The 15075-nt window shown below is 45.3% G+C and overlaps 1 protein-coding gene across 1 annotated transcript in view; it reads left to right on the forward strand.

Moving 5' to 3' along the window:
* Positions 1 to 392: 392 nt before the first annotated feature.
* ZNF541 (zinc finger protein 541) overlaps positions 393 to 15075 on the forward strand; it is a 41301-nt gene continuing 26618 nt past the window's right edge. Inside the window, exons 1-3 of the mRNA XM_011229656.3 lie at positions 393 to 575; positions 10822 to 11221; positions 14815 to 15058. Coding sequence (XP_011227958.2) covers positions 10915 to 11221; positions 14815 to 15058 — 551 coding nt within the window. The 5' untranslated portion in view covers positions 393 to 575; positions 10822 to 10914. The remainder of the gene's footprint in view (positions 576 to 10821; positions 11222 to 14814; positions 15059 to 15075) is intronic.

The following is a 15075-nucleotide window of genomic DNA, read 5'->3' on the forward strand; positions in this document are numbered from 1 at the left end:
TCAGGATCACTTTCCAGCAAAAATTGTTTCTTCCCATCAAGAGTCCTCCTTTTTGTAGTATCTTTCCACTGATAACAGACCAACTCAGTTTTTCCAGTTTCTCATTGTAATATTTGTTTTTCCAATCTTCTTCCCCACCTCTTCAGCAAAAATCCCTTTTCATCACCAGTTCTACCCCAATTAGGCTTTTCCCAGCAAAACCCTCCAGGTCCCTTCCCCAGGAAGGAAAATAAGGAAAGGAAGACAAAAAAATAACTTTCCCTTAACAACAAAACCCCTTTTCCCATCTAGATCTCCCCAATTTAGCATTGCTTTCTTCCTTCTTCCAGAAATTGCCCATCTTCCCCAATTTCACACCTGCGTGTTTGCTTCTTTGGGGACCCAGATTCTGAATGCCTCTTCCTTTCCACCACCTGCTTTCAGGGCAAAAGAAGTTGGATGAGTGTCCTGAATTTACTACCCAGAGTTCCAGGAAGAAATAGCCAGTGGTCTGACGATCACCTGAACCCCCTCCCTGTGGGGCCTAACGTGGGCCCTCCTGTTCCCTGGAGATTCACTCGTTTGCTCTTCTCCTGGTGAGTTGTCTCCCTTTGCCCTTGTCCAAAGATACTTATTTTGTCGGGTGGATTCCTTTCTTTCTCAGAAGGGTGTCTAATTGATCTGAGAGTCTTTTGTACCGATGGTGAAACCATCACAAGTTGCTGCTTTGGGAAGTCAGATAAGGAAAAGCTTATTTGTAGTGCATGTTGACTTCTCTGGAGAAATGCAGACATTTATTAAATTGATATATGTTTCATTGTTTATTTCAAAAATGTTTTTCCCCCCATTGCTCAGGGTAGCAACTTAGATACCTCCAGGGACAGGCAGGTAAAGGCCTGCAGTGTGGCGAACCAAAGATCGTGTGCCCCATCTAAGTGATACCTACCAGTCAGTGGAAATGGCCAAGTGGAAATGCCAGGACAGTGTTGCCAGAATTTTTTTTTTTTTGAGAAGAGACCAGAACACTGTCTTTATGTGAAACCTTTTGACCTTTAAATGGTGACAATGAATTTAAAAGGCATTTAAAGACAGCATGAAGCCTTTGCAAAACATGTCGGCTGGCCACCACTTTGGGATATTTGGTTTAGGGTTTCTTTCTGTGTTAGACACGTGCGTACACGCAGGACTTTTTCTCTTTAGAGCTGCAGTTCTCAAACTTTTTGATCTTAGGACCCACTTAAATATCACTGAAGACCCCAGAGAGTTTGTGCATGGGAACTATATATGCTGATATTTGGTGTGTTGGGAGTGTAATAAATTTTAAAGATATTTATTCACTTAATAACAGTAATAAAGTCATTATATATTAACAAAATTGACTGTTTAAAAAAATTTTTTTAAAGATTATATTTCAGAACACAAAAAATTAAGAGAGAATAGTGGCATTGTCTTATGCTCTTAGAGTCCTCTGGAATCTCATATCTGCTTCTGCATTCAGCCTCTTGAGGTATTCCCTGTAGCTTCTGGAAAGTTTCACCAAGAATGAAAAAGGCAGATAACGTCTGAATATTATTATGAAAATAGTTTTAACCTCAAAGACTCCTTGAAAGACTCTTGAGGACCCCAGGGTTCCCCACCCCCATCCATCTCCCTTGAAAACTGCTGTTGAGGATGCATTAGTTATTTGCATTTTATGCTAGGATCGGCTTTTGGAATGAGAAGCTTTGAGGTCTCCTTTCCTCTCTCAGTTAATTCTATGTAAAAAATTTTCCTGGAAAGCGTAGTCCTAGCCTTCTGATTCCCCCATATATTCTTTTTCTTTTCCGATGTGGGGTGTAATCTGTTCTTTTAATGAGCGATCAGAGGAGATGAACTAACCTTCTGGTTAAAATTATATTGGTTCCATGGCCAGGGGAGGGAGTGTCCCTTTGGTTGTTCAGCTCAAGAAAGTAGGTGCTGAGTGCGGGGCAGGAGTCCCAGGCTCAGGTGCGGAATCCTAGCATTGAGGGTGGTTATCTGTGAGAGCTTTGATGTCAGACTACCCGGAGTTGAATCCTAACCTTGATTCGGGGCAAGTTACTTAACTTCTCGACTTTATTTACCTCATCTGTAAAATAGGGTTAAGAACAGAGGACGTGCCTCAAAGGGATGTTGTGGGAATCCAATGATCCATAAGTGATTCCAGGAGTGCCTGGCACATGACAAATCCTCAAGAAGTGTTTGCTGTTATCGTTGGTATTTATAACGATGGTGATTATAGGGGCCAGAGAGGAAGAAAGTGAGGACTGTGGGAATACCTGTTCAGAGATGGCAGTTGTCCCTCACCTCTCTTCTACTGATAACTGTCAGGAAATGCAAAATCTAATAATTTTCAGGAGAAGGCAGAAATGAACATATTTAGTTGAAATCTCCTCATTAAAGAAAATTTTGGTGACGAACCCAGTCACAAAAAAACACCACGTAGGCCAGACAAAACAGGCCTATAGTTGCAATAATGTTTGGAGTGGGAAGACAAGGAAAGAATTGCATAGCTGGGGTAGAAGCTGCAAGCCTCTCCTATTTCCCAGCTCCAACAGTCTGATCTTACTTGGACATGATCACTCTCTCCCTGATTACATTGATACAGAGAGGGAAAGGAGAAGATGGTGCTTGGAGGAAAAAAAAAAAAAGAAAGGAAAGCAGACAGAATAGTAGGCTGGGGCTTTTCAAAGAGGAAAGGAGGTGTCGTGGTGGGATCTTGTCACTCATCTGCGAAAGGAATGCAGAAAGCTTTCTTTGATCAGAGTCAGTTCTGTGCCAGGCAGGATGCTGTGAGAAGTATGGACAGGTAGGCAGAGGCACAGCCGTCCTAGAGCTTGTAGTCTGGGAAAAAGGAAAGAACTTGAGAGATCCTGAGACTCCGAAGCCATTTGGGGTAAGCGTGAAGTGGCCTGCCTGACACGTGCTTATGGATTTCAGAAGGAGGGAGAGGTCGTCTCAGACCCGGTTATGTTGGGAGGGACCCCTTAGGCCTGCTGTTGAAGGGTTTCATTCGGTAAAGCTGAGTAGAGAGAGGTTGGTCAAAGGAAGCTGCACAATCAGGGTCCTAAGGGGAGAGGTCTCCTGGCGCCTGGCTGGGCATATAAATGAGTGAGGTGGGAGGGGGTGAGAGATTAGGGGTTGGTGGGGACCTTGGCAAACCCGAGAGTGCCTGCTGTGTCCGAAGCAGCTTCTCAGCCCCAGCCCATGGCTTCCTTGCAATAGCAAGCCTTCTCTTGAAAAGGATTATTGCAGTTGACAGAGACTCAGATTTTTTTTTAAATACTAGGACTTACTTATTTATTTATTTATAGTAGGCTCTACGCCCAACACAGGGCTTGAAACTGGCGGCCAGGAAATCAAGAGTCACATGCTCCACCGACCCGAGCCAGCCAGGCGCCCCTTTTCCAAGGTTTTGAAATTGCAGTTGGAAAGCCTTACTTCGATGAGAAATCTCTAGATCTGCAGTGAGTGTCCAGGGTGGTAGCTGCCAGGCACTTGCAGCTGGGTACATTTACGTTTAATGAAACGCCAATAAAATACATAATTTTATGTATTGCGCCTCCTGCATTTCTAGGTGCTCATTGAACAGTGAGGATTTAGACCATTTCCATCAGCACACAAAATTCTTTTGGACAACGATGCTCGCTCCAAAAGAAGTCTGACAGATTTTTCGACTTGATAACAAATAGAAAAATATTCAGATTAACTGCGGGCAAAATAAAACCTCTTTGTAGAAGTGGTAAGTGTTTAGGTAGTTCCCTCCGTTCCATCCAGACAAGGCCTCAGTAAATGTTATTTACCTGATTGTGTACCTGTTGTTGCAGGCTAGAGCGTATGGCAGACTAATTTCCCAAGAGGCTGTAGCATTTCACAGGAGAATCCCTGTCTCCTCCTGCTCCCACCAGTCCTAGAATGACAGGCCTCTTTTAAAAGAAAAACATTCAAATTGCTTCAGATCCCTAGTGTTGGCTTAAATTGTTTCTTAAACTATTAAACAAGGTATAAATGATGATCAGACAAGGCATATGTTCCTAAAGCTTACAGTTCTTGTGGCACCATAAAGCCAAAATCAATTTGCAAATTAAATGTAAAACAAAGCACCAAACCAATGTAATTCAAATTACAAACATCAGTTTAGTGGGAGGGGTGCGATTTTGCTGAAACCAAACAACTTTCTTGAAACAAACATCTTGCTGAAGGCTGCACTGGGCCGCTGTGGGTTGAGCAGACCCTGTGATGTCTCAGGTCTCCTGTCCTTTTCCTCAGTTCAAACTGCAGCAAGACTTCCATATGTACCACGATGTCTGTTGTCTTTTAGGTGACCCCAAAGGCATTATTATGAGCTAAATCCACCTCTATCCTCTTCTCATTAGCCCGTGGCAATTAAAATCATCCTTTTGGCATTCATGCAATTATAAACATACCCCGGGCACTGAAACCAAATAGTAGTACTGGGTTATAAGGTAGTAAACCAGTAATACACATAGACTGATTTTCTTCTTAGGTTGTTCTCCAAATGAAAGCACAAAATTATAAAATTCTTGGAAAGAATTGGGAATGTTTGCGAGGTTCCAGGGGACCACAAACCCTGCCCCACAGGGATTAGCAGGGAGCCCTGTACTTAGAAGGTGCTAAAACTTGTTGAATTGAATTTATCTGTTGACAGAACAAGTTCAATATTGGCTGAGGGGGGTTTGCTTTACTAACTGAGAAAGGATGTAAATATCAAAACATGGCCTTTGGACCTTGGGTGTGCCTGCCCCAATGAGACCAGTTCGTTCTGTGGACTATGGGAGTATGCTGGAAAGCCTGCACTTAGGCCTATGGGGAATTCTGTCCCTATCCAGAACCTTTAGTGCTTTCTAGATTAATTGCTGCAGCACAGTGTAAATTTATTTATGGCGAATTAGCATTGTGTAGTGTGTAAGAACACAAGCTGTAAAGTCAGAATATCTGGGTTGAAGGTCTGGCTCAACTCCTTGTTAGGCATGTGACTTTGGACAAATTATTTAGCGTCTCAGAGTCAGTCCCTTTCCTTCTCAGGATGATGGAAGTAGCACAGCACCAACCTCTGGGTTGTAGAGAGAAGGTAGTGAATTCGTGCATGGAAAGCTCTTAGTGTGATGCCTGAGAAGGAGAAAATGCTTCATAGTTTATTTTATTAAATATTCCTTCACATGTATTTTTTTAAAGATTTTATTTATTTATTTGATAGAGAGAGAGAGAGCCAGCAAGAGAGGGAACACAGGCAGGGGGAGTGGGAGAGAAAGAAGCAGGCTCCCAGCAGAGGAGCCTGATGTGGGGCTCAACCCCAGGACCCCGAAGGCAGACGCATAATGAGTGAGCCACCCAGGCGCCCCATGCTTCACATGTATTTTAAACAGGGCTTTCTATTTTGTTTTATTAGCTTGTTTTTATTATTGGAATATGAAAAAAGAGATGGCTTCTTTCCTCTTTGGAGTGCCGAAGAGAGTTTATTGCAGCACTGCACAAGAAACTTCAGAATTGGCAGAGAAACTCATTTTGCCTCAGAATATAAATTTTAGTAGTCCACACTCCCTTCTCTGCAACTTAGAAACCGAAAAACTCTGACAATGCCACAGTGTCGCAGACCTCAGTTGGTGGGCAGACCTGAACTCACGTGTTATTCTTTTCAGTATTTATTCCATTTACTCTGAGTCGTCGCAGGTGTTGATGCAGAAAGAGTGATTTGGTTACCAGGTGCTGCCCTAGACCCACCGAAGGTTACTTAAAATACAGTGTTTTTCATTGATTTACTCCATATTCTGAATTCTAGAACTCACTTGGGTCTCAGAGTTATACACTATTGTTGGCCCGTATTCACCTTTTGAGTTTCCCCCAAAAGGCTCCACAACACAGACACCCAGGTAGATGCATGATGTAAAATGCAGATGTTGTGGGCACAGCAGTTCTACCACATTTCAACATGGAAGGTTTAAAAACAGTGGAGACCAATAGCCTAGGAATCTAGACCCAAACTCCAGTTACTCCAGAAGTCACCAGATTTGTTACCAGTGAGTCATCAAGCGTTTACTAAATGTTTAGGCGAGGACAGAATTATTCATAATAGCCCAAAATGGAAACAGCCCAAATACCCATCAACAGATGAGTGGATGAGGAAAATGTGCTGTATGCAGACGGTGGAATATTGTCTGTCCATAAAAAGTAGTGAAGTAATGGTGCACGCTGCAATGTGGATTAACCTTGAAAATGCTATTTTTCGTGGAAGCAGCCAGACGTAAAAGGCCGGTATGATTTGATTCCATCATTTGTATGAAATGGTTGGTCCTCTCATTGAGCCATGCTTTGTTTGCCTGCCTTGTAACTATTTTTGTGGAGAAAGTGGAGGTTTTGAATATTTTAATGTGGTGACTCTTGGACTCAGATTCTCCTTCAAACTACTCCAGGGTTTGTTGTTGCTGCTGCTGCTGCTGCTGCTGCTTATGGGTTCTAATGTTCAGTTAGTGACTTTTATAGACTCTTTTTGTTGACTGTATTCTTTGTCGTGTGTGGTCAGCAAAGTCTCTGTTCTGTTAGTTTGCAGTCAGCTATGATTTGGCGGAGATTTCCTTAAATGTCTGGAGCCCAAACATATCTCCCGGTCTTTGCAGCTGGGCTCTGTCTGAGTGTTGGGACACACCTTCAGCGCTCAGCGGGAGTTTACACCTCTGCCTTCACCTTCACTTCCTGCTTTCACAGATGGAAGGTCAACCAGAAGTGAGAGCTTAGAGACTTCACAAGTGTTTTCTGAGCATGTGCCTGCCCTGGGCACATGGCCTTCTTGATTCCTTGAAATATGTGGACGGTTTTTATTTTTTTAATTTATTTTATTTTATTCTTAATTAACTATAGTCCATAGTTTACAGTAGGAATCACTCTTTGTGTCATGTAGTTCTCTGGGCTTTGGCTAATGTGTAATGTCATGTACCTACCATTACATGAATCACACAGAATAGTTTCACTCCCCTCAAAGTCCCCCCTGTGCTTCACCTATTCATCCCTTCTTCCTCTCCTCGAACCCTGGCAACCACCAGTCTTTCAGTGTCTCTGTAGTTTTGCCGTTTCCAGAATGCCATATGGTTGAAATCATATAATATGTAGTCTTTTCAGACCAGCCTTTTTCACTTAGCAACACACATTTAAGGTTCCTCCAAGTCTTTTTGTGGCTTGATAGCTCCTTGCATTTTTTTAAGATTTTATTTATTTATTTGAGAGAGAGAAAGAGAGCAAGCATAAGCTTGGGGAGGGGGAAAAGGGCAGAGGGAAAGGAGAAGCAGGCTACCCACTGAGCAGGGAGCCCAATGTGGGGCTCGATCCCAGGACCCCAGGACCTCAGGATCATGACCTGAGCCGAAGGCAGACACTTAACCAACTGAGCCACCCAGGCGCACTTAGCTCCTTGCTTTTTATTGCTGAATAACATTCCGTTGTACATATGTGCCATAGTTTGGTTATCCATTTTCCTACTGAGGGACATCTTGATTGCTTCTAATTGTTTGCAGTTAAGAATAAAGCTCCTATAAACATTTGTGTGCAGGTTTCTTGTTGACATAAATTTCCAGCTCCCTGGGGTAGATACCAAGGAGTGTGATAGCTGGATTGTATGGTGAGACCACGTTTAGCTTTGTAAGAAACTGCCAGCCTGGAAGCTTTTCAAAGCTCTTACACCTCAAAGCCTCTCATTGTCCAGCTCGTCCTCCCTGGCTTTCAGTGGCATGTCTACTGTTGGCCCCAGTGAATATCCTTTGCCCTGGGCTGCAGCTCCTGCTTCATTGCTTTCATTTTTATTTTTTGAGCATTTCTAATTGAAGTATCATTAATATATGCTTACATTAATTTCAGGTGTACAATATCGCCTTTAATGTTTCCAACAAATGCCATCTTTGTGGCTATTCTCTGCCCTGAGAAAGTTCCAAGTTAGGCAAAATCAAGGCAAGACCTTCATGTTAGCCCTTCAGGAGCCATCTGACAGGTCAAGACAGACAAGCTCAGCTCTCTGCTCCCTTCTGCACTAGGAGCCCACACCAGAATGTGGCTCTGCCTTCGAAGCCACTGCTGGCAGGGCGGGGAGTGGGGGATGAGACAGGAGTAAGTTAAAATGCCACGGGACCCTCCTACCAAGTTTCCTGCCTTGTCTTGCTAAGGGTTTGTTTGTTTGCAGTAAACCTTTGACTATTTTCCAGAGTTCCAATAAAGTTGATTTTTTCATTGTTTCTGCAGTGGCATGGGTGGGAAGTTTTTACATTACTAACTCAATCTTCTTTCTTCTTGCAGGGCTATGCAGATAGTCTGTTTCCTCTTGAGTCAGTTTGGTATTTGTGTCTTTTAAGGAATTTGTCCATTTTTCTCAAAGTTACCTAATTAGTTGGCACGTGGTTGTTCATAGTAATCTTTTATAATCCTTTCTATTTTTGTTTCTAATTTAATTTCTAATTTTAGTCATTCGACTCTTTTTTCTCTTTTGGGGATGGGATAAATTCTACTAGTTCAGATGTTACATAGTTTATTCCTTTTCTTTTGGTAGTTATACTTAGATCCTTTTAACCTACATAAAGTACAAAGTTAATCATTGTCTTTTCTTTTCCAAGTGATTCAAAACCTGTATTAGCCTTTGAGCCAACGTCTGTGGGCAAACTCTTATGCCTTGTATGAAAAAGTCTTTGTTGCGCCCTCTTGATACTAGTTTTCATGCATGTTGAGTTCTGTGCTCTCACCCTTCCTTCATCTGCTGGTGGTGTTATTCCTTGCCTCCTAGCCTCCACTCTTCCGAGATGTTTGCCATCAGGCTAGTCACTGTCCCTTTGTAGACTGTCTGCCTCTTCTTTTGGGTAGTTTGTAGGGTTTTCTCTCCGTCTCTAGTGGTCAGCAGTTCTACTGTTGTGTGTTGAGGAGTGGATTCATTTCTATTCATCCTGCTCTGCCTTGCAGCGCTTGGTCATTAACTATGTATCGTCAGGAATTATGATCTTTAAGTCTGGTGTCCCTGCAGTTCTGGAAATTCCTCCACCAATATCTCTTTAAGATGCTGTGTCTCCTGGGGTGCTTGGCTGGCTCAGTCCATGGAGCCTGTGACTCTTGATCTTGGAGTCATAAGTTTGAGCCCCACAATGGGTATAGAGATTACTTAAATACAAAATCTTAAAAACAAAACAAACAAACCAGATGTCGTGTCTTCTGTATTCTCTCCTGTTTTGCGGGGAGACTCCTATTGGACCTGTTAGTCTTCGCGTTTGCTTCTCCGTTTGTACTGTCTCAGCTTCCCGTTCATATTTTCCATTTCTTTCTCTCTCTGTGCTGAATTCTGGGGGGATTTCCTCAGATTGCTCTGCCAGTTCATTAGTTCTCTCTTCACTGTTTCTTCTGCTGCTTAACCCTTCCAGTGAGCTTTTAATTTAACTGTCTTCATGCAGGTTTCCCTGGTTTCTTTTTAAAATGTTTGTTCTTGTCCCGTACTGACTTACTCTTTTCTCATGCTAGGTTTTGTTGTCTCTCATTGCCCTGTTTTCTTCCTAACTCTTGGGGTACTTCTCTAGGCTTGTGTGCAGAGTTTTTCTTCTTTTCTTTTCTTTTAGAGGCAGAGGGAGAAGCAGACTCCATTCTGAGCAAGGAGCCTGATGCGGAGCTCGATCCCAGGACACTGGGATCATGACCTGAGCTGAGGGCAGACACTAAACTGACTGAGCCACCCAGGCGCCCCATGTGCAGAGTTTTTCTTATTGTTTGTGTAGTTTTCCCGTGGATGGCCTGGCTCTTCCAAGGCCCCAGATCTCCACTTCGTGCAAGCTCAGGGCCCTGTTTCCTTTTCTCCCGTGTCTGTTATGACCCTGGGTCCCAGCTTCTGGAGTAATGCTCTTTAATAGAAATATAATACGAACCATATGTATAAGTTAAAGTTTTCCAGGAGCCACATTGAAAAACTTAAAAAAAATTCTTTTTAATAACATATTTCATCCACTGTATCCAAAATACTATCGTCTCAACACATAGTAATACAAAAACATACTAAACTTACCTTTTCTTTTTTCGTACTAAGTCTTCCAAATCCAGTGTATATGTTAGACTCGTGGCACGTCTCAGTTTGGGCCAGTCATGAGTCAGGTGCTTCACAGCATGTATGACTAGTTGCCGCCATATTGGACAACAGGCTCACTATCTGAGTCTGACTTGCCCTTCTGGCTGACTTGAGCCTACACCTCTGAGTTTTGTTCATGTTTTCTCATTGTTGCTGGCACATGGGGCTTTACCTGTCTCTTGAACTTCGCTGTGTATTAAAAATTATCTTTTGTCATATTTCTCTGTGTTTATAGCTGGAGAAAGAGGTCAGTTCTGTCTACCATGTTGCCGGAAATCCTTTCATTTATTTCTTACAACAACCTTTTTTTTTTTTTTTTTTAAGATTTTATTTATTTATGACGGAGATAGAGACAGCCAGCGAGAGAGGGAACACAAGCAGGGGGAGTGGGAGAGGAAGAAGCAGGCTCATAGTGGAGGAGCCTGACGTTGGGGCTCGATCCCATAACGCTGGGATCACGCCCTGAGCCAAAGGCAGACGCTTAACCGCTGTGCCACCCAGGCGCCCCTTTACAACAACCTTTTGATGGAGGTACTCTTACGCTCAGTTTACAGATGAGGAAATTGGGGCTTGTGGCACTTAAGTGACTTGCCCAAGTTCACATTGTTAAGCTGTTAAGTGGCAGAGAACAGACCCAAACACAGGTCTGTTTGAATTCCAAGTCCACGCTCTGTCCGCCACGCTGTATTGCCATTTCATAATTTTGATTCCTCCTCGTTCATTTTCAGGAATTAGCACCAAGAGCTTTGCCTCCCTGACTCCTTACACAGCCTTGTTTGTCTGGAGAGTAGCTCTTGGCCAAGACCTGGCAGTGGAGAGCCATGGACCAGTACAACCTTGGGGACGAGGGTGCCCTTCCTCCAGAGATGCATCTCCCTTCATTTTCTGAGAGCCAGGGACTCAACTGCAGTGACACCCTCAACCGGGATCTGGGTCCCAGCACACGAGACCTGTTCTATGCTGGCTTGAGTGGTTTGGACCTGGACCCTAGCCTCCCAACGCCTGACATGGCCAGCGAGGTGCTGGAGGACAACTTAGACACGCTGTCCCTGTACTCAGGGAAGGACAGTGACTCCATGAAGCTGCTGGAGGAGTATGCAGACCCGGAATCTCAGGCTTCCTTACAAGGTAAGGCTGTGCACCTGGGTCCGAGGGCCCAGAGCACTGTTTGAAAGCTCCTGTGGCCGGCTCGGGGTTGCTTCTGCATGGATTGGATAGGAACATTTTTATCTTCCACGGGTGAATAGGGAGCAGGGGATGGTCACTTTCTTTTTTAACTTGGGAATTGTTTCCGGCTGAACACTGATCGTAAGGAATAATGTTGAGAAACCGGGCTGTTTGTGGATGTCCTAATCTCGTGTGTGGTGTGGGCAGACTTTGGAGTTCACAGGAGATTTTCCTACCGATTACATCTCAGAGGCCCTTTTCACGTTTGCAGAGTGACCTGGGATCCTGTCCGTGTGCCACTTGGTTGGCTAACCTTTCCCAGACTCAGTGTCTTCATCCGTGAAGTGGGGGATGATAGCACCCACTCCGCTCCCCCCAGAGTAATGGCAGTAAGAAGTGAGACTGTAGCATAGACTGTAGAGCACAGGATAGGCAGCAGTTATTTCCATCAGCGTCGGTAGAGTTCATCCCAGACAGGCCATTCCGTTCTAAGCCTCTCTCTCCAATAGCAGAGGAGCAGAAGGAGAACTGATAGAATAGTTAAAGACCTTGGTGCAATTTTTGTTGTTTTGTTTGTTTGTTTGCTTGCTTTCACTCTTCCCTACTAGATAAATCCGATTTTTAAAATTTTTAAAAAGATTTATTTATGTATTTGAGGGGGGAGGGGCAGAGGGAGAGAGAGAATCTCAAGCAGACTCTCCACTGAGCACGGAGCCCAACTCAGGGCTCGATCTCACGACCCCGAGATCAAGCCCTGAGCCCAGATCAGGAGTCGCACACTCAACTGGCCGAGCCACCCAGGTGCCCCAAATTCGATTTTTGCTAACCCTTTCCATGGGTAAGTTGCTTAGACGGGTTGACTGAGCTAGAGCTCTTTTTGATAGTTATATTCACGGCACGTGCATGGAAGGCCCACGTCCGCGATGGCTCTGCAGAACAGGTGTTAGTGGCAGTCAGGGTAAGCGGCTCAGGAAATGTCCTAAAGACTTGCTAAAATGAGAAACTCCTGAAGCCCCCTCTCCACACAAGGTGCAGTAGACAAGGGCTCAGCCTTGTCACCGTGTTGGAATGATGGCTGAGACAAAATCCTAGAATCGCGTGACATGTGCAGTGTTGTAGGCGTGGGGCCAGGCCTGCGGGGGGTGTGGGAATTAGGGTTCTCAACCCCGGCCACGGAAACCACCTGAACAACGCCGGGAGTGTGAGTACGTGCCCGTTTTGCTGGGCGGGGAAACTAGCTTCACCAGGCTTTCATGGGGGTCTGTGTTCTCCCTGCAGAATGTGTTCCAAATCATTAATCTAGTTCAGCTTTTCCTGGTGTGTTTTAAACTTGATATTTTTTTTACCTTATAAAGAGGAGTCCACTGTAAGTTATTAAATTCTAGCTCCTTATACTCCTCCAGCTTAAATTTAGGCCAATATAAACACATACACTTGGACTCGTTTTCTTAATTAGGAAAGTAATACAGTTATTAAAGAAAACTTAGGAAACAGAGAAAAGTCACATCAGGAAAACTCCCCAGCCTGGCTCCCGCACGTAGATTTTGAAGAACACGAGCGAAGACACTCGGAAAAACATGGGTTTGCACGGATGCAGTAAGTGTGTGATGCAAGTTGAGGTTTTTCAAACTGAGCATATTTGCTTTCTTATGTGAGGTGTTCCCTTGTCACAAGTTACTCCATCGTGCTGTTTGACCATATTCCTGCTCGTCAGACTGTGTTTCTGTGAACAACTTTTTATATGTCCAGCTTCCTTTTGGATGAGTTCTTTGAACGTATTCCTACAAGTAGGCTTGCCCATCAGAGAACTTAAGCCATTTTATAACACTCTCCTAACTCTGCCTTCTGTGAAGATCCAGCAGCTTCCCAGGCCAGTGACCCTGCCTGATTTTCAGTGTCCTTGCCAATTTTTTGGAGCAGCGTTTTTTTTGTTGTTGTTGTTTTCAAAGATTTTATTTATTTATTTGACAGAGAGAGAGACAGCCAGCGAGAGAGGGAACACAAGCAGGGGGAATGGGAGAGGAAGAAGCAGGCCTCCAGCGGAGGAGCCTGATGTGGGGCTTGATCCTAGAACGCCCGGGATCACGCCCTGAGCCGAAGGCAGACACTTAACGATTGAGCCACCCAGGTGCCCCGTGGAGCAGCGTTTTGTATTCTGGTTTAATAGTTGCTTTCACAAGCATTTTTAAAGTAGCTTAGCAGGTCTGAGGACTTCTCTGACGGGAGTCCTCTTATTCTGCATTTAAACTGTTGGGACCAGTTGACCGCTTGCCACGGTCATTTCTTACATGAAGAGAAGGCGAGCAGGCACGTGGAGGACAAACGGCCCACGGCCCGGACGGAGTTGGGAGTCTCCAGTCCAGGCTCCTTCCTGCGGTGTCTCCCGGCGCACCTGCTCTGCTCACTCCTGCCCCTCGCAGCGCCCAAGAGAAGCGGCGGTTTCTCAACTTGCCATCTCACAAGGCGGTCCGGTCTGTCTTGAAGACCGACCTGAAGAGCAGCAATATCTTCTGCAGTTGGTCCGTCCACCAGACGATTGTGGGTGTTCACGAGTGCTGGGAGGGGAATTCCAGGAGCCCGCACGTCTTTGCAACCATGGCCCCTCCATTTCCAGTGGTTTGAAATCTGCTTCTCTTCAGTCAGATGAAACCAAACCTATCTCTGTCTCTTGGAGCAAGACGGAAGCGGGCTGCTCCCTCCCCACACTCTGGCCCCTGAGAGGCTTGGCCACTCTGCTCCTCTCCCACCTGAGCATTCCCGTCCCTTCCCCAGCCCCTCAGGTGAATGGTTTGTAAACATGCTTTTTATCGTTTTACCTCAAGGGATACAGAAAACATGGAACCACACTCAGATACACGAGAAGAGGGAAATGGAAGTGGCCCATAATCCCCTGTCCATGCCATTCTCTCAGCTTGTTTTCCACTCAAATTGTTTTGTCCTATTCTGTCTTGTAACAGGTTGCTATTTTCTCACTGATGAGCTCAGTGTGAATATCCATTCATGTCGTCAGCTGTTTTCCCACAGTTTTATCTTAAATGCTGTGCCCTAGACTGTTTACACCATCCCGGGGTCCCCTGTGCGCCCCTTCATCCAATGCTGGGCTGTTTCTAGCAGGAAAGGCGGTGCTACTGCTAACTGCTTTGCCAGCCACCTCTTTGTACAAATCTGTGTTTATTCCTGTGACGTTGCAGAAGTGGAATTGGCTGCAAGGAAGTGTTTGTACTTGGCTAAAGTCTTGGACTCTGTTTTTCTGGCTTGGCCTTCCAAGAGTGCCATGGATGATAGAAATGTAAAGCCGGCCCATGGTGGTCACCTTGTCCCAGAAGTGCTTCAGACATCCGCCGTCCCTCCCAGTGCCATCCCGTGGGGCTGGCCTGACCATGGTCCCTTTCCCTTCCCCCTTTTCTCTGTGCATGAAGCCACTGGAGTTGGAGGGCACAGACCTGGCCCCTCTGCCCCTGCGGGCTGTGGCCCCGAGATCCGCCAAGCGCCTTAACAGTGCCCTCTGATTTCCCCACAGGTCCATAACCTGTGCTCTCTCTCCCTCTGTTCAGACCTGGGGCTCGGCGTCCTCAAGGTGCCTAAGGAGGCTGATGAAGGAGGCAGGGCCACCTGTGGGAGCAGCAGGAAAGGAAAGCGTCAGCATGCCTCCCCCCAGAACCCGCTTCTGGACTGTAGCCTGTGCGGGAAGGTGTTCAGCAGCGCCAGCTCCCTTAGCAAGCACTACCTGACACACAGCCAGGAGAGGAAGCACGTCTGCAAGATCTGCAGCAAGGCCTTCAAGCGCCAGGACCACCTGTATGTGGGAGCATGTG

The sequence above is a fragment of the Ailuropoda melanoleuca genome, chromosome 12 (genome assembly GCF_002007445.2).
Source record: "Ailuropoda melanoleuca isolate Jingjing chromosome 12, ASM200744v2, whole genome shotgun sequence".
Lineage (NCBI taxonomy): Eukaryota > Metazoa > Chordata > Mammalia > Carnivora > Ursidae > Ailuropoda > Ailuropoda melanoleuca.